Source organism: Poecilia reticulata, linkage group LG16 (genome assembly GCF_000633615.1).
Source record: "Poecilia reticulata strain Guanapo linkage group LG16, Guppy_female_1.0+MT, whole genome shotgun sequence".
NCBI classification, from domain to species: Eukaryota; Metazoa; Chordata; class Actinopteri; order Cyprinodontiformes; family Poeciliidae; genus Poecilia; species Poecilia reticulata.
Window position 1 is genome coordinate 28062189 of NC_024346.1, and position 26119 is coordinate 28088307.

Here is a 26119-nt window from a genome sequence, read left to right on the forward strand (position 1 = left end):
TACTCAGTTGCACATTCCTTGGTTTGCAGTGCACTACTGCATAGTGCGTTTAAGTTGTAATCTTGTCCTTAATGTATGTTATTCTTAATTTAGTCTGTTTGATGTTTTTACTTTTTATCTTTGTGTGAGTAGGCCTGTCGCGATAAACGATAAATCAATTAATCGCACGATAAATTAAACCTATCGACCTCATTTTAATTTATCGTCTCTTCCTGCCTTTTTTCTTTCTGTTGATGACACTGAATGAAAAAAGGCTCAGCTCCGGTGCTCTCTACTGACAAATCCCTTCCTCATTTCCTTTGTGTAATGTCCAGCGCACACTACATGAGTTGTCGGCCGATTGTCGGCCCATTTTCAAACCCTGAGACCACACATTAGCCGACAGAAATCCTAGGTATAACGGTTCGATCAAGTTCGTCATGCCGTGTGATGTCCAGCCACATGGGCACAAAATAAGGGCTACAAGTCCAGTTAACTAATTTTTAAATCAGGCATTAATCAATGCTTTACTAGAATCTACCTGTGACGCATGTGGCTAGAGTCAGTGTAAAGTCCTGACTGAATGAAAATCATTATAACCTATTTATGTCACGAAGAACAGCTGAAAACTTACCGAGTTTATCAGCTGCGGTAGTAATTTGGATAAAACTCCTTCCCTTGTCATTTCTATATTCTTTGCACAATATGTTGAATAAACATTAATGTTGTTTCCACATATAATCTCCAATGTCCGCTGGACTTCGGATTGCGCCGTGTCAGCTGTTTGGGATTCCCCTCGTAATTTCCCCTCAGAAAGCTCGAAGGAGAATCCGCGCTTTTTGAATGGCTACCTGTCACATTCAGCTTTAAGCTCCAAGTCGGGGAAAACCCCTGATTTAGATCGGAGCGGCCAGGACGATCTACCGTAACCCACCACACACTGCAGGATGATCGAATACGAAATCATCAACGACAATCTTAGATCGGTCAGCGATCTAAGATTGTCATCAGGGTAAAATAGGGGCAAAAAATCGTGTAGTATTAACTATTGTATTAGATAGTCGGATGTGCCCATCTTCTCTATTTAAATCTAGTGATTACTGAAGGACCATACCATACCATACCATACCATACCATACCATACCATACCATACCATACCATACCATACCATACCATACCATACCAACTTTATTTATAAAGCACTTTAAAACAACCACAGCTGATACAAAGTGCTGTACACAGTGGCGCAACTACGCATTATTCAGGTGGAGGCCTATGTGTGAGCCTATATTGCCCTGATGCTTCTGTTAACCCTGATTTGTTTCCACTGTGGGACAATAAATGACATTTCTATTTATACCCAATTCTAAAAGTAACCTTTTAGTTTCCTCTGACCAGAGACACTTCTCACACGTTTTCCATGTCCCCTCAGTTCATTTGTCTACTTAGTCAATAATTTAGCAGTAAAAACGGTTTTTGAATTAAAAATGTTTCTTCTTTTGTTGATACATCGTTTTTGACAAAAATGCTATTAATTGTGATTAATCAATTACAGACCCTGCAATTAACTGGATAAAAAATTTTAAATGAGAAACTCCACCGGTTTTATAGCCTAACCCTGTTTTCAACTTCTCCATAACTCCATTTGCGCTGCGTTCACTGATGTTCTCAAGCAAAGCTAAAGCCTTCACTTAACTGAGATTAATACAAACCCACATATGAACTTTATTTATGGTTGCACTGGATTTTGATTGGCCAGTAGAAAAGTAAAATGGAAAATGAATGCATGGCACGCTTTTAGCATTTTCATTTCTTGCAGATGTTGAGAATACAGTGGATCGTTTCCCTCCACAAGCAGGTCAGAAACTCCTCATCGATGTTATTTATCCTCTGTAGATCGCCGTTTTCTATCGTCCCACAATTCCACCATGTATACACAATGACGACACTCGACGTTTCGTACTTGATTTCAGCAACCGTACCTCCAGAATACGGTTCCGTGGAGAAAAAAACCCTCCAGAGTCAGGAGATGAAGACATCTCTCAGAAGAAGTAATTCTGTTTGTGTCTTTATCTGACTTCTCATCAGAGGCAAAGAGCCTCTCCTCCTGCGGCATTTCTTCACCAAACAACAAACGGCACAGCTGACCACTGTTTAAAGTCTACAGCATCACTCAGCTCCTATCTCCCAAGCCGCTGATTGAAATCGATAGCCTCACTTGGGGGCTCAAGCCCCAGTCAATCCAACATGCGTCTCTGTGTGTGTTGAGGGAGGATGGAGGCGGGAGGTTCCTCCAGCTTACACCCCACCCAGCCAGTAGCTGGCCTCTGGCAGAGACAAAGTAGACAGGGAGAGAGGGAGGGAACAGAAGTACAGCGGAGCCACGTTGAACAGTGTCAGGCCCTCAGGGCCTACTGGGACTCTGATAAAGTACCTGGACATTTTTATAGACAAACTACTTATTTCCGCCCTCATATCGCTTGGGAAGACAGATAACTTTATATTCCTCTCAGGCAGAGGAATGGAAAGGAAAGGGGAGGAAAAGGGGGGAGAGGAGGAAGGTCCTTTCAGGAGTTTAATTGATCAAACTGAAGCCACGAGGGTTTTTTTTTTTAAGATAAAAGAGACTAGCAGTCTCCTCTGTACAATACAGAGATCTTTCAGAGAGCAGAGCCATCACAAAAAAAAAGAGATGTAACTCATTATGCAAAGTCATTACCGGCCTCCGACTGTAGTTCTTAAAGAGGAGGAGTTAATGGTGAAACTGTATTGTCAAGGGTGTCCAAAAGGTCATAAAAGTGGTCGTACGATAACACAATTTCACAATTTCACAACGTTCACATTATTATGCCCGGCATTTTTTTTTTTAAGTTTTAAGGTCATGTTTTAAAAGTCAAGTCTACTTCCAGGGTCTGACGGCGGCAGGTATGTACTATAAAACAAGAAGCTCATTCATCCATCACGGCTTCTGACGATCTACGAGGACAAACCAAGGAGTTAAAGGTGCTTAAAAAAAATATGGCGTTGTGTGCCGATGTGTGTGTGTGTTTTGTTTTTAAAGACGCTCTGAGCTTTACTATATACCTTCAAAGCCGGAACACATGAAACGCTTCGAGACAGCCATTGTCACCCCTTTCATTGTTGTCGACGCAAACGCAGAAGCATCATTAACATGTTTTTGGTTATGAAAATCCGCAATTATTTCATCACTGTTTTGTACCCTTTCATCCCCGAAAGTCCAATTACAACTTATGTAAGCAAGATACAAAAAAATCATGTTGACGGAAGTGCTGTACTAATATATAATGTTAAATGAAATATATAATCAGAAAAGAGAAACATAAAATGAAGGTAAGTGTTAGTAAATAAAAATCTGTTTCAAGTGCAGCTTAAACAGACTCGAATTTCCAGTGGAATGCTATTCACCAGTTTCAAACTCGTCATATTCACTGGAGATAAAACCGAGGACTGACTCAGACTAGTGTAAAGTCAATTTGAATGATCTGAGCAGGATGTTGAAAACTATCAGTGGCAGTTCCAAGATAAATATTAGGCTTAATTTTTGATCTAATACATGGTTGAATAAATACTGCTAGTGATTGCTGAACTAAGACTTTAACCAAACTGTGATCGAAGGACACAGCAAGATTTCTGGCACAGACCTTGAGGTAGGAGGACAGGTTGCCACGCTGATCTTGACATTTTCTGACATAACAAAGACCAACATAAAGAATTTTTGTTTAATCCACATTGAGGCTAAAGACATTCTGTACCATAAAGTTCTTAATGTCCTCAAGACGAGTGATAATACTACCATTGGACTTATCATTATGACTAGTTGGAAGAAACATTTGAGAAAAGAGTCCAGTAAGATTGATTGATAGTTAACACAAGGAATTCAATTTGATTCTTTTGAGCCTGTACAAATAAAACAGGATGGGACCAAAGATGAGACCCTGAGGTACCCCACAACCCAACACAACAATCACCTAAGACTGGTTATGGTCACACATAGACACTGACCTACACAGGGAAAGACCCCCAGCCCACAATCTTCACCCTGCAGGGGGTGAAGCTTAGTGGATAAATACAGATGTCGCAAGTCCTCTTTAGCTTTTTCTTGATACACCCTTAAGGTGGCATGAGCAAACGTTTTGGTACCGGACGGTGACTGGCTGATCTTTACTCTTGCATTATTATAATTTGCTCTGTTTGACTTGTTGCATATTATCTGATATTAAAATGGTTTTAATCATAGCTAATAATCTCCTTGTTTTGTTGAGGTCTGATCTTACCTGAAATAAAAAACCCGGTGTTGTGCAGTCAGAGCAGGAAGGGCACAACGCGCGTCAAAAAGCACTGTACACAAAACACAGAACTACTGTAGTTGTCCATATTTTACACAGATATCCCTAAAGGACTTTCAGCGCCACTTGTCTTTCTGGCATTTTCTGTTTGTAGTTAATATTGTAATGTTCTTCAAGCACCTGTGTCTTCTTTGCATCATATTTGGATATCTCTGTTTTATAGCTTTCAGTAAAAGTGATCTGATACTAATGGAGGACAAAGGGCCATTTCATTTGCTTTGAAAGTAGCATATAGTTGTTGGTGTCACATGGGCTGCTGTGTGAATGTCAGAAACTGCAACTATACTGGGATAACAGAGGGATCATAAGTACCTTTAACTTGGCCTTAAACGTCTTTACAGTACAAATTGTCATTTATATTGTCAATGCAATTACTACTTTTTCAAACTACCAGCAAGGAAGCTGGTGCCCATCTTCAGTAGTCAGTGGGTGAGAGGCTGGGGACGGGTTGCGGGTCCATCACAGTGAAACACACAGGACAGACATCCATCCCTACACAAACACTCATGTGTAAGAGCAATTCAGAGAGAACAATTAACCTAACAATCATGTTTCTGAACCAAGGGAGGAAACTGGAGTACCCTGAAAGAACCCACGCACACACACAAGGAGAACATGCAAACTCCATGAAAGACCCCGGACCAGGATTCAAACCCAGGACTTTCTTGCTTCAAGGCAACAGTGCTAAGAATTGTGTAACCCACGTTAACGATTACAACGATCAGATGATCAAATATTGGTCAATAAAATGTCATGACATAAAGCAATATAAGCAATGCTTCATGGATGGGAGCTAATCTGAGGTTAAGTAACACCACTGGTTATGACGAGCAATACTGGATCTTACAAAGAGGAAATTTTCCAACAGCAGAAGTGCTCTCTTCTTAACACTCAGCTCATTAAATCCCTTTGAAAGGGTGCAAGTAATTACAGCATTAGGTTATCACCTGAACATATTAAAACCATCCAGCATAGCATAGGCACCAATCCTCTTATACTTTGCTGCTGCTTATACGACGTTGATATGGACTATAAATTCATCCCCCACCTCCCTCCTAAAAAAAACCGGAGAATTAAGTTTACATCGGTAACGTTGTTAGTTAGTCCTTTATTTTAAAGTTTGGGGGGAATTTCTAGGCAAAAAATAAGGGGAACACAGAAAATGTGAGAAGAAAAAAAAAAACGCTCGGAGACGAGAGTACACTGATGGCGAGGGGAGGGGGGGAGAGAGGGATGAAAGAGGCTCAATTCTCACTCCCACTTTACATCACAGGATAGAAAGGGTTTGCAAGAGTCGGAACAGGGGGAAAAAAAGCCATTTACCTTTCTCATCCAGGCGATAGAGCCTTCTCACAGACGGACTTCAGTTTCCTGTTGAAAGCGAAGCGGGAGGTCGACGCTTCCACACGGAAAAGAAAAGAAAAGATTCCCGTCGCGTCCATTTTTTTCTCTCTTTACGATCTCCACTGACTCGTATTGATAAAAGATGCAAAGTAAAACCATGCAAAACAGCCTGCTTTATTGTGCCTCTCGTGGCTAGGACAATTAGGCTTACACGGGAAGAAATGACAGGGTTTTAACTGGACTGAAAAAGGGAGCACATCCTCGGCGTGTGGTGGAAGAGAGAGGGGGGATTTTGTAAAGATGTGAGAATGCATTAGAATGCAAGAAATGGTGTGATGGCGAGAGGTACGGTTGGGAGAGACAGATCTGCATATGGAAATTAGGGTCTGCGTGTTTAAAATTCTGCTATAACTGCTGCATTATGTTGAATTAGGCTGGGAGGAAGCCTCGCACACAGACAAGGAAGACTGACTTATAAACCTACATAAGTGTCCTAAACAGGTGTACTTGTGTCGTAACAAATGGGTTGAAAATGTATGAAATTCTGATATTTCGAAGTACTGTGGCCTATATTTCAAATAAGCCCATTGTTTTTGTGATAGCGTGATTAAGAGACAAGCAGGTGCAGTTTATTACACACCGTTTTATGAAAGAACGCTATTTGTTGTGTATGTACTACATCAGAAGTACATTTATATTTCATTTAAATAATGCAGACTTTAAGGAAAATAAAAACGTAGACCTTTACCTAATCATTAAATGGAAAAGAATTTGACTTCTTAGTTTTTCTCCTGTTTTAAGGAAATTGGAAACTAAATTCAGTCGCTCTATATTTAAGGACCTAGAATTGTCATGTCCTGGACCGGTGTGGCTCAAACGGAAAGCTATCTAGTATATTTAATGCTATTTAATATATTTAATACTAATAATAGCTAAAGCATAGGTTATCTCGTTGAACGAACTGGCGATAAAGGAAGTACTCAGCAGGGAAACCTCTTGTCAAGTTTCCGAGAAAGGGCAAGTCACACCCCTGTTGAAACTTCTGACCAATCAGAAGACGCGAAGAGATTTAACGCATGCGTATGATCAAGGCGCGGGAGAGCCCGAAAACCAAAACAACAGTAATGACGACTCGACAGTTTTTATTCATTATTGCCTGATTTAAAGTGGCATTTCCACAAAATATAAAACTAAAGGAGAGTTTGAAGTCAAAGGTAAGATAGCATTTCATTAAAACGGTATCTGAAATTTTTGTTTTTGCTCTAGACAAACCGTACATACGTATGTAAAACCGTTTTGTTGCAAAAATGGCCGCTTTTAAAAGGCATTTTGAGAGTTTATTCCAAACTTTTAAAGCTGCTGGTTATAAATATTTAATTTAAGACGCTTTGACTTTGGTTGTTATTTTATTATTACTGTCGTATCTTACATATTTCATGTTGTGCTGTACTTTGTCTAGCAAATATTTAAAATAGCTTTAATCATGGTTTAAATGTAATCTGTCATTTCCTGCGTGTTTGTGTGAATACCTGACACTGATGGTCCACCAACAGGATGGCTGAAGAGTTCAGCGAGTCCCTCACTCCACCAGTGTCCCCCTTTGCAGCAGACAGCCAGTGTGACCTGGCGGCCACTCGGCCGCCCTGCTTCAGCTGCTTTGAAGCTAAAGATGAGCAGGCTGCAGCTCTGTCCCCTGAGGGATACCTTGGACGGGGATCCCTGAAACGGTACAGTCAACATCCGGTGCTCAAGCTTGATCTGTTGTGCCTGCTAGAAACACTGACATTCCTACAGAGAAGTGTAGCCAGTTAAGCTTGAGTTTGTTTGTTTTTTTGTTGATCTGACCGAAGCAAACTTGTAATTAAAGTTTGTTGGTTTTGCTTCCCCTCTGAAGGCTGCTGCTGCGTCTTGACCCGGCCCCTGCTGAATTTGAGACGGACACGGTGGAGATTTTCGGCTTCCCATGGGTTACTGAAACGGCGCTGGTGGAGTCCACCAAATTGCTCTTTGGCCTGTTTCGGTAGGGAATTTAAATCACCCCGAGTCGATCCGACTCGTTTTTAGCATGCTGTCTTCTATTAGACCAGAAGTTTAATGATGACATTATTTTACAAGCCCGTTTGTTCCTTCATACTCTGGTTTGTTTTATTTCAGACAAACATTTTACAAGTTGGAGACTTTGGTTCAGTCGAGTTCACATGACTTTGGTAAGTCGGTTTAGAAATACAACTAAAAATCCCTCTTAAACTGTTTTTTTGATTTCAGAATAACCACAAGATCACCAAGATTAACCTGAATAAGCAATAAGAAGTGGGCCTGTCACGATAAGAAATTTTGTTGGACGATAAATTATCCCAGAAGTTATTGTGATAAACGATAATATTGTTTTGAGACAATTTTCAAGTAATATAATAGTAACGGCATAATAATGTGAGAACATATTCTTAAAGATCAATAAACTATAAATTCTAATGGACATTTAACACTGGAACTGGAAAACATTTTAAATATCCAAAGTAAATAAACAAAACAACAATGAATTATGAAGTCTGTGTAAACGGAATTGTTTACAAAGCCGTCCTTCAAGAAAGGCCTGGTTGAGACCAAGGGAAAACCAACACTGCAAATCATCCGGAAAGCTCCGTCGTAAGAGTGAAACAAGGCGATGATATGCTTTTTTGTTTGTTTTTTCCAACAGAGAACAGACGTTCCCGTTCCAACAAGATACCAACCTTGAACATCCAGTCAGATATACATTGTAATGTTGTAGATAAAAGTGTATTTCTGTGTTTTAAAGGCCTAGTTAAAGTCCAGACATGAATCCTACAAAAAAAAATTTAGTTTCAACATGTGCGAAGTCGGTAAATGTTTATCAGTTTAAGCTGTAAGAAAATGCACTGAATTTATTGGCTTTAATATGACAAAATGTGATTGGAAGGCATCATAAATATGTATCATTCAATGCTGGGATTTAGTATGACATTTTCCTATAGATATAATGCTACGTTAAATATACCTGCTTACACATTTTATAAATTTTTTTTAGGACAAGCAGGGAATCTGCATTATGAATCAGAGGACCTTCGGCAGCAGTGTGTTTCGTTTCTTCAGTATGTTAAAGTCTTTTTACACAGGTAACATAAATATATGTATATATTTTTAATCAACATATTTCAGTGTACTTGCCTGTGATGTTTTATGTTGGATTTTTTTGCTTTGCCCGTCATCCTGCAGGTACTTCGAGCCGTGTCTGGACGCAGCTCAGTCTCATCCCTATGAGCAGCTGGAGCAACAGTTCCCCACCGCTCTGCTGGAGGAACTGTTCGCCGTCACTCTCCTGACAGGACGACTCAAAGACCTGCCCGCAGGCGTACAGGCAGCTTTCAGTATGCAAAACCACGGGAAGGTACAAAAACTGGTTGGAATTTATGATGCGTAAAATCACTATATGGGATGAGACAAAGGAAACAACATAAAGTGATTGCAACTAACTTTTTTTTTTTTTTTTTTTTTTGCTTAACCTCCCACAGCTCAGTTTATTTCTCTTTTATTGACCCAGAGCTTGAAATTCTCCAATCCTACCCACAGATTATTCCTCCCTCCTGGCATTTGTTGCACCTTCATCTTGACATTCACTGGTCGGTCCTGGAAATCCTGCATGTGCTGGCTCACAAGATGCAAGGTAAGGATCTGGAACACGAAACGAATGAGCGGGTTTGTGTGTTGCGTCGAGTCATTGTTGTCGTGGGAACTGTCCGCAGGCCAGGTGGTTTACGCCCACCGGTTTGTGAACCTGACGGGAGAGAACCTGACCGATACGAGTCTGTTCGAGGAGCACCTGGCCTCCCTGCTGTGCGACCTGACGGCTCTGGCCTCGGGCAAATACAGCAAGGTGGGGAAGTCATCCGCTTGTTCAACTAGTTAAGAGTGTGATGCTGATTTCATGTCATTACTACACAAACTGCAAAAACACAAAATCTTACTATTTTTTTGTCTAGTTTTGAGTGCAAATGTCTTAGCAAACTTGAAATGAGACAAAACTAACTTACAAGTAACTTTTCAGCAAGATATAGAAGCTTGTTTTGAGTAAATAATTCCTTAATATTGAGGAAAAAGGAAAAACAAAATAAGCTGAAATTGCTCTAGGTAACCTTCCCAAAAATGAAAGGATTTTAATATAGTAAACATCTAAAGTTCAAATTATATTTTAAAGCACCTTTTTGAAATAGCAGTTTTAATGTAAATGAAATCTTTTCCTGAGGAATTGCCAAAATGCAAAAAAAAATTAAAAATCCATATATTGTCATTTAAGTTAACATGAACTTTATACAAAGTGGAAGCAAATTCAATAGAATATCTCAAAATGCTTTTTGGAACACACTAAAAAGGCAAAAATGTTACTGTTATTACATCGTGAAACAGGAAGTTAAAGAAAGTTACTAGGAGGTTCAGAGGATTGGTCACAATTCAGTCGAGTGCAGTGATTGGTCAGAATAGAATGAAATACAGAAAATATTAAGGTGATTGCTGGTCAGATTTGTGGAAAAATTACGAATGTGTGAATTTGTGCCAATAGTTGCAATCATTGCAACGTCCTAGATTGACTTGTATATGGTTATAGAGCAACAGTGCTGTTATCTGAAACTTTAACTTTTTGGAAGCTTTATTAAAAGTGAAAAATAACTTTTGCCTAATAAAACTTCAGATGTAAACGTTAACTAGAGGCATTTCCTCTCCAGGTGAGACCTACGGAGACGCTGAGCAGCAGTCCCTTCCTCTGCCTCTGCACCAAAGAGCTCTGGGTGTTGCTCATGTTCCTCCTGCAGTACAGAAATAAAGCTCTGCGCACACAGGTAAAAACAAGCAACACTGACGTTAACCGTCGCGCAATAAGTCAGTGCTGAGCTAACTGTAACATGTTTCCTCTAGTCGTTTTGGAGCTACGTGAACCCCTTGCTGAAACCTCTGGTAGATGGGCAGCCTGCACCAGAGCACCTCGGTGGTCCTCTGACACACTGTAAAGACCCTCTGGGATTCACATGGTGGCTCTTCACCCACTTGGCCATGTTGGGCCAGTACAGCCGCAACGGCACAATGCAGAATGAGGTGAGAGACAGTTGGGCTCGGTGCTGATAACATGGTATGGATTTGTTATAGAGAGTAATACGCTCCTGACATGGTGGTCTGGGAAAGATTATGTGAAACGTTAAAAGTCTTTTTCTTTTTTTCCCCTGTGATTTCAGAAGTGCTTGGAGGATAACTGGACATTTGTGGAGTGGTTGCTCAAGAAGACCTGTGACCCCAAGGTTTATACCGTTTTTAAAATGCTTACTTATGTAGATTAATGCAATAGTTAGCTGAAATGAATTCAATCTATTTGTCATTTAATGCTAGGGTGGGCTTGCAGAGGAGCAGATCAGGATGCATGTGCACTGCTGCCTCAGTCTGTGTCTGCTGTGGGAGCCGAGCACAGCTGCTGTCTCCACCCTCTGGGAGTTCTACAGCAGGAACCTGGTGAGGGCTTTAGTCAGAAGGAACCTGGGAGTCAAATACTGACAGGAGTTTATTTTGCAACTAGTATCACGAAATGTTTCGCTTTGATAAGCTGCTTTGTTTGAACCACGATCTGGAAAATCTGGAATTTTATTCGTGTTTGTTCCAGGTTTGGATGAGGATGGGAAAAAAAGAGAATCATGTTTGTATAACATGAGTTGCTTTAGTATGGATTCCGTACATTGATACTTCTGTCCATCCATTCCTTTGTTCAGCATGTTCATCCATCCCTACATTCAGAATATTCATTCATTCATCTATCTATCCATGGTTTTTGGAGGTTCCATATTTTCACCTTCCCAAAATAATGACTTAAGTCATTTTTTGCTAAAAGTGATGTTGATTAAAAAAAAACAATCACCACCTCTTTCTTTCCAAAAGGTGTTTTTAGGCAAAAAAAAAAGACACATTAGAAAGATGATTAGTAAAACCCCATAGTCAGTGTGGAGTGCTTCAATTATAACCCTTTGTAACAAGTTTAGAACTTTGTCTTCTTTGTTTTATGTACACCATCTTACCTCTTCTTTGATATAAAACTCTGAAATCCACAGCACTCAGTCCCGATGAGTTCTTGGCGAGTTGTATAAAACTAACACCCTGATCGGGTCGCTCCTCTGCAGAACTCCTCGTTCGCTGTGCCGTGGTTGGGGGTGTCGGGCCTGGGCACCGTCTGCAAGACGCCTCTGGCCTTGCTGGAGCAGGCGCGCAGCTGCTGCTGCCCCGGTGCCCCGCGCTCTCCGGGCCACGCCCAACTCTACAGATCCGCCAGCTCCTTCCACATCTTCCTCCGAGTGCTGGCCCTGTGCCTCGGCCAGGACAGGGCCGGCGGCGCCCCGCAGAGGCAGATCAAGGGGAGGTAAGGACGGAGGGGAGACTTCTGCTTCCACCTTGAAAAAGCAGGAATTGCACACAGGCAGCTGTCTTAACACCACATCTATTGTAAAGCAGGGATTTGGGGGTGTTTTTTTGGACCGTTGTGGACATGGATTTACAAGATTAGTTTGCCCCCCCCTCCTTCCTTGATCTTCAAACGTGCGATTTGTTTAAACAGCTGTTTGGGATTTGTGTACTGTGTGTGTGTGTGGAGGTGCGTACCTGCGGTAACGCTCGCACGCCGTTTGCGTTTGCCAACTCTGGAGTAGTGGAGTCGTGTTTGTGTGCGTGCCAGGTGCACCGGCGGACTCTTTGATATTTACTCGGACCCACCAGCGGAGCAGGTGTCTCAGGAGTCAACCACCTGCTCCTGAGCGCAGGCCAGACCCGAGGAGACCACCTACCGCTGCAAACGCACAACGGCGCACCTGCTCCCGGGAACGCCGACTGCTGAAGGGAGAGGGGAACCGAAAGCTAAACATCTCACAAGCTGATGTTCTCATCGCCGGACCGCGCCGCATCCCAAGGCGGCTCCGTGCCAGAGAGCATCAGCCGCGGATAAATCCGGCTAATGACTTCCCTCTGTCTGGAATGTGCTCAGTAGCACCGCAGACATGGGGGCTAATTAGCTAACGAGCGTGGCGGTTAATTCGCCTTAACGAAGCCGCGCTGGTTTCCAACACGGATTGAGCGTGGAGCTTGGGGTTCTGCCGGGGGGGGGAGGCCTGGCAGCAGCCGGGCTCCGCTTGGGATGGATCCATCAGCCCTCCACTGGAGCCCCCCCCGCCCCCTGCTCCCCTGGCCTCCGCCCCAACAAGGCGGAGGCCGAGCGTATCGCCGCAACGTCTCATCGACGCTCTTTTCTACGATGATTGGGGTCGGAATCGATTGTGGTGCCAGAAGTTGGGAATATCTGTTTAAAAAAAAAAAGAGAGAGAAAGAAATCCGTATGTGATAAACAAACAAACAATTTGGGAGAAGACGGAAAATCCCCGGTGTGCTGCTTGTATCCTATTATCCAGATTATCGGTGCGGGACACTGACGGCAATCAGGATCGGAATCGATTGCGGTGCCAGAAGTTGGGAACAGCTGTTTGCTCCAGCTTAAGAACAAGAAAAAAACAAACAAAAAAGAGAGAAAGAAATCTGTCTGAGATAAACAAGTTGTGAGAAGATGGAAATATCCCCAGTGAGCCGCTTGTATTCCTGTTAGATATTGTACTTATCATCTACATTATCGGCGGGACACCGCCGACAATCAGGATCGCAATCGATTGTGTTGCCAGAAGTTGGAAACATCTGTTAAAAAAAAACCTGTGACATAAACAAACAAACAAGTTGGGAGAAGACGAACAACCCCCAGTGTGCCGCTTGTATCCGTGTTACATATTATCCACTCATGCATTTAAATCTCCTTCCCCTCCAGCTCTGACCTCATGCTTGGCCACTCTCTCCTCTCTCAGCCTCCTGTGGGCGTCAGTAAGCCGGATTTGGTGTTAACCTGGTCTCTCTCCTCTCCCCCCCCTCGGTTTGAAGCGATCCTTTTGCATCAGCCGTACCTCTTTACACTTCGGTTTGTCTCGGGATGCGCGCCGTTTGTGTTTTGACCCAAACAGCAGCTCGGCTCACCTGTGTGGGCTGCAGCTGTGTTTGGGAGATGGGGCTGAAGGGGGCGAAAGGGGTGGAGGGAAATGCAGGAGGCTTTAGCTTTCTGTGTTCTCCTGCCAGGGAAGCAAACAGAGGGGCTGGGTGTGTGGCGACGGGCGTGTGTGTGTGTGGATTTATTGATCTTTCGCTGGTGTTGCAGTAAATTGGTTTGGCTGTGGAGAGAGGGACCGAGCACCTACCGCTGCGTGTCTGAGTGTCTCTGACATTTAACATGATCTTTAAAGGCATTTCTCCACAGCGCCCGCAGGATCTAACGGCGTGCTGGGTGGTTCTCTGTTCTTACTCACTCTCCTGCTTATTCCTTCACTCTGACACACACACACACACACGCAGAAGCTGGGCAGGTCAGACTCTCTCCTGGAGATTAGGGGGTGATGGAAGCAGTTGATGAGATGCACAGCAGGGGTGGAGAGTTCACTTTGTCAGCATTTAAAATCATTCCTTTCACTTAAAAAAAACACTCCTAATCAGTTTAGCTTTGGTTAAAAAGTTTAAATAGAAATAAAATGAACAAAACTAGGGGCGCATCGATAAATCCGCCCTGATTTTCTTGATTTTGAGTGATCGGCCGATTCATGTCTCAACTGATCCTACCCACACATCCTTTCATGCATCTAAAATTAAGTCCTTAAAATGTTTTGAATTCATTGAAAAACTAAGTTGCCCTTTAACTAAGTTGGCACCTTTAATCACAAGCCTTGAATCTTGTCTTGACATGATGATTTAATCCTCATATATTCTGTGTATTTGTTTTTTTCTCCTGAGAATTTTCTATCAGGCAAAAGTTTGAGTCGCACACACTGCTAACATACCGTTCTAGCTAGCTAGCTAACTTTTTGTGTTTGGTAGGTCTTAAATTCCATTCACGATGGTCTTAAAAAGGTTTTAAGTTTGAGTTGGTGAAACCTGCAGAAACAGATAACAGCTGTTATCTGCCTCTCACAAAGGTCTGAAAATCCGCCACTGTCCATTTTTGACTGGCAGAGAGCTGGCTGATAGACCCGCCCACCAGGTCATGTCACATGGGTGGTTAACAATAGTTACCCCACTTTTGGCAACAACTTAAGAATTTTGTTGCTACATTTGCTAAATTCTGTATCAGACAAAATTGGAATCGGCAGGTCAGACTTTTTAAAGATCGATAATCAAAGATCTGTCAGAAAACTGCAATTGGTGCACCCTTAGAAAACAGAACTGTTCATTGTCTGATTCTTTTTTGCACATTTTGTCTACAAACACAAGCTTCAATCTACTTTTTGATTTTATTTTATGTGACCAATACAAAGTAGTTCTATAAATGTGAAGAGGAAGGAAAAGGAAGATTTCATCCAGTCTAACTCAACTTGTTTTGAAAAATCTTGCAGCTTTTTTTCTACAAAGTATTGAAGTATTTTCAGATTTCTTTTGAGTTGGTTTGTCTTATAAACCTTCAAAAAGATTGAAATGTGTGCTTGTTATGGGGGTTTAAATATTTTTGTAGGGCACTGTAGCCATTTTCTAATGACCCTTGCCTCTGACCATGTTGTCTCTGGTCTTCTGCTTCCAGGATTTACTCCAAGTTTTCAAAAAAGAAGATGCAGGAGCTGTCTGAAGGCGGCCTCATGAACTTCCTGCTCCTCTTCCTGGTGGTGGCCAGGCAGGCGGAGCTGGAGGACGTGGCCAGCAGAGCCTGCGAGCTTCTGGGCTTCTTGCCCGCTAACTGCCCCCCCGCACATCGAACACTGGTCTGGAGAGGGCAGCTGTCACTGCTGTTGCTTTTCCAGGTTTGTTTTCCGAAAACATCCATAATTCCCCGCCCCACCTCCCACGGCACGTCCACAAGTTTGGAAATATTTCCAATTTGTTGTTCTGCAGGAGAGAGGTCTGGATGTTGGCGCTCAGGCCACCTGCCTGGCTTCCTCTTTCAACGAGACGGCCAAGGAGTTTTACAGTAAAACCACGGAGGCGTCCCGCAGGCTCGCCCTCTGGGGGCCCCTGGGTTCCTACCTGGAGGGCGTGGCCGAGGTGTTCGAGACAAGCGCCGGCCTCGGCCTGTCGGAGGAGAAGCTGCTCGGCGAGGGCTTCGATTGGCTGCTGCCGGCATGTCGTCAGTCTGAGTTGAACTCCGTCCTGGGTTTTCTGCAGATCGTCCTGGCACAGCTCAGGTGAGAACGCTGCCGTTAACGCTCAGCAGCTGCATCAAGGCTCTCTAGTCTTGAACTTTGTAAATCAGTGAAACAGGACCAGCAGAGGAGAGCGTTTTGCTCTCCCCATCCCTTCTTCTTCTTCTCCTCACTCTTCATGCTGATAAAAGGACAATTGTAAAGTCAGTGTGTGTGTGACTCTGGAGGTCTGCTGACCCCAAAACGGCCCTCCCCAGGTGCTGCCGGGGCCCTGATTAGAGTTACAGAGCCAGGGGACACCTCTATGGGGCCCCTTATTGTTTTGAGAGCGGCTGCAGGGCTGCGGCTTTGTTAGAAACTTCGGCCGGTGGAGCATCAGGACGGGTTCATCTGCAGGACGGGGGTGTTGGTTACATGAACGACCCCAGCTGAAGGTCAAAGGGAGACGGAGGAGACAGTGTCTGTTGATGTGGGCAGGGAGGCGAGGGGAGCAGAGATGAGGGTTACAGACTAAAGAATCAGGTTTTTGGATCCTTTCTCATGTTTTCAGAATTGGCATCCATTGTTTCTCAGCAATAAGCATCTGGTCTAGTAGAGGGGGTTTTCTTACAAGATTTTTTCCAGCTCTAGGATTAATCATTTTCTATATTTTACTATATAGGTCCAACTCTGACCAGGTTCACCCTAAAGACAAGCAGGCCTACTGCACAATGCCGCCACCGCCACCTTGTCTCACTACCTCTAGTTATTTCTGCAAGGTCAGAAACGTTAATAAATGATAATCAAACTGAAAAACCGAACCTTTGTGAAACCAGCAGTTGCCATTTCACTTGTTTGAGGATTGGTTTAATGCTCTGGTGGTCCATCTTTGAAACCTTAAACCCGCACAGATGCCCACACCCCAAAAGCCACACAGTGTACACAGGTGTACAGAGTCTGGTTCGTATAACATCGCATCTCATTAACTTCAGTAATCCCAAACTTTCCGACTCCGATGTGAGGGAAGGGCAGAGCAGACATTTGCACATTAATGGACCAAGGAGGGAGAGAGGAAAGAACTCCCAGAGGCAGCCCCCTCCACCTCTCACCCCCTGTTAATGCCTCAAACCACGCTGACCCATTTAGCCAAACAAGACCCCTCTTTCCAATACATCCCACCGAATTAAACCTAATTCCTAAAGCCTGGCGATTCTTGGTATCTCTTTGTGATTAATGTCTCTCCCTGTGACACAATTAATGAGTAATTATGAAGCCTGGCAAATTTAGCCAGTGCATCATTATGTCTATTAAGAGCCATGTGGAATCTGCACACATTAAGAGAATTATTCTGCCAAACGGCGGACGGTCCGGACGCTGGCCCTTCACGGTCACGGCTCTGAGGCAAGACGCCATAATTCCTCAGTTTGATTTCTGTCCATGACCCTCTGCTTGGTTGACCTGACAATGAGCTGGCATCGGCTGGCCCTGTTGGATTCTTTTTATTTTCTTTAATTTTACTTATGCTGCACAAACAATTTAACATCTCTTCCGCACGATGGGATTGAAACATAATGTATGATTATTACAGAGTGTTTGTCCTTCAAAAGTCTTGCATTTCGACACATTACTTATCCTTATGCAGCTGAGATAAATCGTTTTCACCTCAATGTCCAATAGAAAACTCCTGACCGCATAAACTGCTAAAAGCTTTAGTCACTAATAGGCTTAGCCCGGAGATTCTTTTGTTCCCATTCATTTCTGTAGTTGCATAGTCGCCCCCTATTCTTTGTATTTTTCTCTGTATAAATTAATTATTCGAATTAGCTGCTACTTCTTACAGAAAGAGTCGTTAACAGATGTAGCACAGCTGCGCTGCTCTTTCTATTTCGGCGTGACATTTTATGTAGGTAAGAGAAGAGAGGAGTGCCACCTAGTGATTGTAAATATGAATTGCAGGCTGCAGTCAAATACGGGAAACCGGTCCAGTATGGGACACTTAAATTTGGCTTAAAATACAGAATGTCCTGGTAAAATATACCCTTGCTAGCTAGTTAATCTTTTTTGGGTGGCTCTAGTTGCCTTTTTACATTTTCAGACATTAGGTGGGATGTGGGGGGTGTGGGAAGAGAAATATGCTGCAAGAAATATGCTGCAAAAGTACCGTAGTCCTAGTCGACTCGCGAGATGACTATAGCCTCTGCTTACGGGGCGCTAGCGAGATGTTTTTTTTTTTGTTTTGTTTTGTTTTTTGCCAGGAGAAAGTAGAAATGTATCGGCATATGTACTGCCAACATTCGTTTTCGCCACTGGCGCACTTCTGTTGTCAAACCATACGACGCTAGGCGCATTCTATGTAAGAGAGCAGTGAAAAGGGCTCACCACACTGAAGGCGACGTCGCTCCATCTCCATTCGTTTCCTACGGATCTTGCGCGATGAGCCGTTCAAGGGATATACGAACTTTGTACATGTGATATTTTGAGCTAGTTCACGCAGACTAGTAAACAAAAAATAAATAAATTTGACTTACTGAAACATGCAGATACCCAGTCATGAAAATAGTTCTCTTTATTTGCATTAAACAACTTGGTAAACACTGAAACTTTTTTTTTCCCTCTAAAATAAATGTGCAAACTTGCCTAGAAAAAGACACAAATTAATTGAAACCTGTGTCCTTGATGTATCTGAGGATTCTGTCTGGGGTTTTTAGGATGCAAAGTATTCTCTCTGCTTTTTCTCTCAAAGCAGGATAAGAGGGAAAGGGTGACAGTCTAATGGTATTTAGCCGTGCTGTGTGCGTGCGTGCATGTGTGTGTGGGGGTGTGTGTGTGTGTGCGCGTGTGTGTACTGTATATTAGAAGCCACAAAGAGGGAGGATTAAGAAGGTTTTCTGATGATGTCTTGTACAATGAGGGTTGATGGGTGTGAAAGGCCCATTCCGCTGTAGTAACAAGCCTAATGAATTCAGACTCTAATCGATTGTCTCAGCTCTCTGGATTAGATGCAACCTTGCTGGAAGGGAAGACGGTAGACGTGTGTGTGTGTGGAAGGAAGGAAAGGGGGTAGCTGGTAGTTCCTCAAACCTTCTCCTGCACACTTTAACCCCTGCGTTTTCACACTGCCGTCCAGGAGAATGAGAGGGACAGGAGGATCATCTTCAGTCTAAATGAGATTACAGCTCCTTCAGCTGCTTATCGGGGGCTAATGCCAGCCACTGTGGGGCTGCTCTGCTAGCCAGGGCCAGGGATGAGCCAGACGAGCCAAACTACGCTCTGTGTACAGGGGATCAGCATTAGGCTCCACTGTATGCCTGTGATATCCTCCTTCCTCACACCCCCACCTCTCCTCCTCCTCTTCCTCCTCCTCACTGCAGCGCACCACCACACTCAGTAATCCCCCCTGAGACAGCAGAGAGAGAGAAGACATGAAGGAGCAGTGAAAGACAGAAACAAGGGAGCAAAGGGGAAGGAAAAGAGGGAGGGGTTTTGGAGCCCAACACAAGAGGGAGTGTTGTTACATTTTATAGAATTGTTTATCTGTTCTCGTGTTTTAAGGATTTGTGTGTGTGTGTGTGTGTTCCACCAGACGGGTCCATCAGCGCAGCGTCCAGTCAGCGCCCATCCCAGCCTGGGCTCTGGCTCCAGCCAGTGTGATTAAGGAGCGCCACCTAGCGGTAGCTTCCGCTCTGTGGGTGCACTTTTTCCCCTTCCTGCGTAACTTACGCCTCTCCCAGACCCCGCCGGCACAGCTGGCAGATGCTGCTGCAGGTACGCAACGCCCACTGAGAGGAAAACAAGACGGGAAAATATGGAGGGGGAGAACAAAAACAACGAGAGAGAGAGAGCATAATTTATATTAAACTTTTATGTTTATTATAGAACAACAAAAAAAGGTGTACAATTTTAAATGCAGAAGCAGGGCTGAAATGATTGATTGGCTTAATTGTGATTAGTGGAATATTGAAATTATCGTCAACTAATTCAGTAATCATTACCTGGAGTATAGACTCCATTTGCTGAAAGAAAAAGACACTCAGAGCAGGAATTAAACCAAAACTGTACGATGAAAATCATATCTGTAAATCTGTTCAACCCAGAAGCTTTTGATTCTCCTGGTTCAAATTCTGTAAAATAAACAAACAAAAAAATCTGCCATTAAGAATCTTTTGCCGTCCAGTTATTAATCTGTTAATCCAAAAGCCCTAGAGACTGTTGTTGAGCTGAACAGAAAGGGCTGAGCTTTTCACATGTTGATGTTTCTTTCTCTGCATTCTTTGCTTCAAATGATCAAGCGTTCACTAAATTGCTACATCACTGCATGTTAGGCAATGAAATGTTTGTTTTTGTTGTTTAGAAAAAGGAAGTTATCATGTATTAATGTTTTTATGAAAAAAGGCCTAAGTGTCTAAAGCAGTGGTTCTTAACCTTTTTTGAGGTGCATATGCACATTCATTATATTAGCTGTGTTACCACCCCCACGCCACTAGAGGCAGTAGCAACCCCGAAAAGATGCGATTAAGGAGCAGATTTAGACTATAGAATTTAGTAAAAACGGTGAGTTTTGCTGAAGTAATTAAAGACACAAGTTCAAATCCATGCTGAGAGTKGAACTCCTTCAATCAGGGCTCCTCCGCAGCTCTGATTGGCTAAGCAATGTAACGTGATCCTCTGGATCAAGTGATGGCAAAGCGGGRCGTCATCATGACTTTACACAAGTGTGTCTTTACCTCCGCGGCAGAGGCTCCGCCGAACCCCTGAGACCGACTCACCGAACCCAGGTTAAGAACCACTGGTCTAAAGTAAAATTTCTTCAGAATGTGCCATTTTTTTTAGTCTGACTAATCGATTAATCGTAAAAAAAAAAAATCAATTATTAAACTAATCGTGTGTTGCAGCCCTATGCAGAAGATTGAAGTTGGCTAAAGTGAAATTCCAGGATGGTCTAACAGCAGAGTTGGATTACGTTGCACCTGTTTGAGGATCAGGGTCGCTCAGACTCGTTTGCTTTTTGTTTTCAGGGTTCACCTTGCTCGCCTTTGACCTGCCCAGTTCTGCCCCTCAGGACCTGCAGCCCAACCCGGTTCAGACCATCATGCAGCTCTTCGGCTGGGACGACATGGTCCACCCGCTCCTGGTGACGCGCTACCTTCCCCATCTGCTCCAGAACAGGCAAGACTCAACCTTTCACATCCATCCGCATCCACATCGGCGTCATATCAAGGTTCCCTAAGGTCCTAAACCTGAATAGATAAAAGTATTTCTTTTTACGGCTTAATCTCTTTTTAAGTGTTATTTATAATAGTTGTTATATTAAAAGCATCCAATCCTCTTATGCGTAGCTGGACTCATTTGTTGTCAACACAAAAGGATTTTCATATTTCTGCATCTACTAAATCCTGGCTGAAGCCCTTCTGTCAGAGAATAAGAAGTGTGAGCGCCGCAGCAGCTCACTTTAAGTGTAAATTACAAATCGCATACATTCCCCTGCGTATTTTTAGCGTCAGTCTCCTCTTCTGACTGTGAACATATTGTGTTTGTTTCTCATGAAACGTACCTGCGACACCTTGTGTATATATAACTTACCTTTCAGTGAGCTGGTGTCGTCGCTAAGCGGCGCGGCCCCGGGTTCGGCTCAAGGCCTCTCAGTGAGGACCTGGATCCGATGCGTCCTGCAGCAACACCTTCACAAGAACCCGGACGGGACGGAAAGCAAAACGGGTAATTGGGTCTAGAATTCCATCAAACCACACATTACTTTTTTTTCTTCTTTGTATACATATGTTGCATCAATCCTCACGATTTCAAACGACTAGCATGCTATCTCTGTGTTTTTCCTTTTTAGTAGGGGTGCATCAATTGTAGTTTTCTGACCAATCACAGATCTCAGAAAAGCCTGACCTGCTGATTTTGATTTTGTCCGATATTAACTTTGTTGTCTAAAAAGTAGCTAAATATAGGGACATTTCTAATTTGGGAACAGTGGGGTGACCAGGCATGTGCAGATCACTTCTGCACATGCCCCGTCAGTCAGCGGAGTCTCTGCACATCCTTCAAACATCTTAAATTCACATTTCTAAAATAAAGGCCTTAAAATGTCTTAATTGCATTTAAAAACATGTAAGTTAGCCTTAAATATGTTAATCACAGGTCTTAAATTTTGTGGTGACAGGACTATTTTGCGTTGTATATTCTATATAGTTTATTTTTCTTTTGGGACTTTTCTGTCAGGCAAAAGTTTGAGCCACACGCAGACGTCTTGGTTGGTGTTCTGTAACTCGAGGCAGTTGAAGCTACCGCTAACCAGATGCTACCCTTGCTAGCTAGATTTTTTGCGTCTATCATGGGCAAGTGGTTGGATGAGATTAATTTTCAGCGCTGGCTCAATTCGGTTAGCTACCCATATGACGAGAGGTGCATTCTGGGTGAAAGAGTCTTGCTTGGGCTACAGGGAAGATCCACAAATAGATCACAGAAGTTTCACTGTTTTTATGTAGTTTGATTGTAATAAAGCAGATTCCCCCACACACCCTTCATAATCATAGTTTGTTTTTGGTCCTAGATTTCATTCAAAATGACATTAAATAGGTCTTGAAAGTCTTTAATTAGTTTTTCAGACCTTTTCAGAGGTAGAGAAGATTTCTAGATAAGATAGTTTTCAATCTCCCAAAATGAAGGAAATCAGGGTCAGTGTATTGGCACACCCCTGCTTTTTAGGTATTTCTCCAAACTTCTCCTTTATCAAACATTGCACTTTCTGAATATTTCCTGTTTCTGCCCCAGCCCGGGCAGTGGGGCAGCAGCTGTGCGAACTGACCCGGCTCGTCCTGCGATTGCCGGAGGTGGACGGCATTCTGCAAAGAGCCGGACTTCCTTCCCCGGCTGCCAGGCTCGAGCCGACCGCAGCCCTGGAGACGTTTGTCAAGGTAACACTTCAGCCTGTCGCAATAAATCAATAAATCAGTTAATCGCAATTAAAATGTGCTAATTTCCAGTCCGCTGATTATTTTTGACTGACTTTTGAAGGGCAATTTTGTTTACAAAATCTTCATAATCCATTTTATGCACTGTTTCAGTTTGTCCGGTTTCTATTTCTGTTTTGTTTGTTTTGGATATATAAAATCTATACCAGTTCCAGCGTGGAGTGCTTTGTACAAACGTGTTGGGGTCTTTGAGAGAGTGAACTTGCATTATTAAGCCATTATTATCACTATATTAGTTGAAAATGATCTTAAAACAAGAATATAACAATTTATCGTCCTGCAAAATTTATTATCACGACACGGCTGGTAACCGTTTCTCACTGGTGACAGATGCATTTGCAGTATTTATGATAATATATGATTTGGCAGGGACTATTCTTGCTGTACTGCTGACTTTTGACTCCAAAGTGTTTTGTTTTTGTTTGTTTGTTTGTTTCCCCCATGATGTTGTGTAATGCGTTGTAAAATGCATTCTGTTTGAGACTTGATCATGTCAGGTCTGCAGCAGTCTGTGTTTACGAGCCGAACGTGTTCTCTCCTCATGTGTTTTACGGTGTCAGGCGGTAGGCAGTGTTTACAGCGGGCTGCAGCTGCTGTCGGAGCGGTCAGCCATGGCGACCAGAGCACTGGACTACATCGGTGACGTCCTGAAACACGTGAAGCCGTACATAGTCAGCAAGCACCAGGAGGGGATGCAGCTGGCGTACTGGGCTGTGGGTACGTAGAGAATCAGCATGTAAACACAGAGCAAAGTACAGAAATATTCTCCTTTTTTTTTATTATTGTTGCTAGAGTTGGGTTGATTTGTTGCTGTGCGTCTCCAGGCTGCGTAGTGAAGCATTGGAGCCCCCTGCTGGCCACTTCTAAAGCCCAGCAGCTGCTGTTCCGGATCGTGGACGGGCTGCTGCTGCCGCCCAAGCTCCCGCAGCAGGACAGAGCCCTGAGGGACAGCTTACCGCTTTATCTGCAGGTCAGGACGGACATCTGCTGGACACAAACCAGACAAAACCATCATTTGCCACTTTGTCCTGAGGATTTGACTCTGATAACCAATCCTCTCCCAGGGTCTGTCGGTGGCGTCAGGCGTGTCTCAGTCGCAGGGTGCCGGCCTCAAGCAGCAGCTTCGCTCTGTAACCCGTAGATACCTGGACCACTTCCTCCCCGCCTCGCCCTCTCTGGGCGTGGTCGCCAACCACCCGGTGCTGCTCGGTGCCTGTGAGGGCGCGCCGACCGCCAGGGGAGCGGCGCTGAGGAGGACCGTCCTGGAGGTGCTTTGGTAGGCCTCTGCAGCCGAGGACTGGGGAACCTTTGACTGTAAAACTCCAACAGACCAATCACCTTTTGTTGCTTTTCGCAGCGAGAATTTCCTGCAGTTCAAAAGCCACGCCCCCCTGCCTCGCCTCGCCTCCGTCCTCATGTTCCTGTTGGAGCTGCTGAGGCGAAACACTGACACAGACGCCTCCCTCCTGACGCTGCCTCTTCCCGCTCTGCTGCGTTGTTTGATGCTGGTCAGTGAGCCGACGGGTAAGACAAACAGCCGAAGTCAAGAGAGGAGATGTTTTTAACACGTGGCAATAAGGATGCACCGATATGAAAATATGGGTTGTTGTCAATATCTGATATTAACATTGATGCTGTGCTATGATGCACTTTTCAGATTTTCATTCTGTTTCACCATTGTGCACAACTTTGTGCTTGTTAGATAAAAACATGCACGTAAAAAAATTAAAGCTTGTGGTTGTAAATTGATGAAATGTAAAAAAAAAAACTGAACTGATGTTAATGTCACCGTCAGGCTTCAGTTCATTTTACACATATGCAAACATAAAATGAACAAGTGTGTGTGTACGTGTGTGTGTTATTGTTTGCCCAGTGAGGAAGATGAGCACGGATGTGCTGCAGCTCGTGGTGGAGCGATGCGTCGCTGCGTCCACAGAGACGCCATGCGAGCCGATGATCGCCGCCTTACGGTAACTTTACTAAATATCATCAGCGTTGTGTCATTTCCCTGCATTATTACATATTATTAATTAACAGCAGTTAATTAACACGCTGGGAAATTTCAAATCGCTTGAATGTGAACATGAGCGATTTGCCCTGAAACTGGGAACTTCCTCTTGATGCGATCCCAACGCGCTCAGGTCGTTCGTGGAGGAGAACGTGGGCGTCTACGACAGGCAGGTGTACGTCGTCCTGGAGACGGTCGCCGTCTTGGATCCCGCTGCGGTTCGAGCGCTCATCCCCGGCCTCACTCTCAGTCTGAGGAGCACCGAACACAAACGGGGCCTGGGCAAGAACATCACACTGAGGTGAGCACCATGAATCACAGAGGAAGTCAAGTAGGCACATTTTTCACAGCCTTTAAGCTATTTATAAGCTGTCCATACAGGAAGTGAGGGATTTTTTATATATGTAATATTATTGTTATTGTGATGGGACACATCTTTCTGTGTTGCAGGAGTGCATACATGAAGCTGCTGTCCCTGCTTGGACAAAGTGGGCAGGAGGAAATCAGCCGTCTGGAGAGCGACTAAGAGTTTTTCCTCTAACAGACTTTTTCATCTGGGAGAAATCAAACTTTCTTAAGTGTGTTTGTAGTTAACTGGACCATCCACCACGTCACTGAAATAACAAGAAAATTGTCTTAAGAGGCACAATAGGTGGAACTTGAACATTTTCAGAAGTGTACATAATGCACATATTGTAAAAAAAAAAAAAGAAAAAAAAAAGGTCTGGCTTTCCATTCTGACATTTCCTACATTTAAAGAGAAATCCTCACCTCTGATCTCTGAGTAGCAAAGAATGCGAGCCGCCGGGATCCGTCTCTGCCCTAATTCGCAGATATCATGACAGTCGTGGGCGAGCTCCAAATAGTTCAGGACTTTGAAAAGAAAAAAGAAAAGAAAAGTGGAGAGGGAGAGAATGGAGGGAACTGTTTGTTCCGATCCTCTCATTCTCGCCTTCTCTAAGTTGCAGCAATCTCTTGCAATCTGGATTTGGCTCGCACCTAATCACGTGAAGTCTCACTCTTGTCATCCATAATCACCCAAGTCCCATTTTCTGTCATTGCTAGTCATTTTTCAGCCTCATCTCGACTGCGGAACGTCTCACCCGGTGGGGGTGGGTGGTGCAAGCTTTGTCCTGCGATGGCAGCAGTATGAGAGGAAAGCACATGGAATGTGAGAATATTTTAATATCTGCATAAAATTATCTGTAACTCCATAAAGAATCACTAAGAACCAGCCTTGGTGTCCTTTTAGTATCTTTATTCTGCGG

General features: G+C 43.6%; 1 protein-coding gene across 2 annotated transcripts; it reads left to right on the plus strand.

The window, feature by feature from the left end:
* Positions 1 to 5606: 5606 nt before the first annotated feature.
* Positions 5607 to 26087, plus strand: mms22l (MMS22-like, DNA repair protein). 2 transcript variants are annotated; one of them, XM_008431874.2, is made up of 27 exons: positions 5607 to 6905; positions 7151 to 7155; positions 7196 to 7418; positions 7586 to 7711; positions 7846 to 7898; positions 8738 to 8825; positions 8926 to 9097; positions 9280 to 9373; positions 9453 to 9583; positions 10431 to 10544; positions 10621 to 10797; positions 10935 to 10997; positions 11086 to 11205; positions 11865 to 12100; positions 15332 to 15548; positions 15640 to 15929; positions 19450 to 19631; positions 20882 to 21032; positions 21454 to 21581; positions 22644 to 22786; positions 23404 to 23560; positions 23668 to 23813; positions 23908 to 24119; positions 24201 to 24367; positions 24717 to 24813; positions 24985 to 25152; positions 25302 to 26087. In XM_008431874.2, exons 3-27 carry the CDS (start codon positions 7246 to 7248, stop codon positions 25375 to 25377), a joined length of 3681 nt encoding a protein of 1226 aa, XP_008430096.2. In that variant the 5' UTR covers positions 5607 to 6905; positions 7151 to 7155; positions 7196 to 7245; the 3' UTR covers positions 25378 to 26087. The 2 variants fall into 2 exon arrangements, with proteins under 2 accessions (XP_008430096.2, XP_008430097.1); XM_008431875.2 differs by lacking the exon at positions 7151 to 7155 and having other exon boundaries at positions 7245 to 7418.
* The last annotated feature ends 32 nt before the right edge of the window (positions 26088 to 26119 follow it).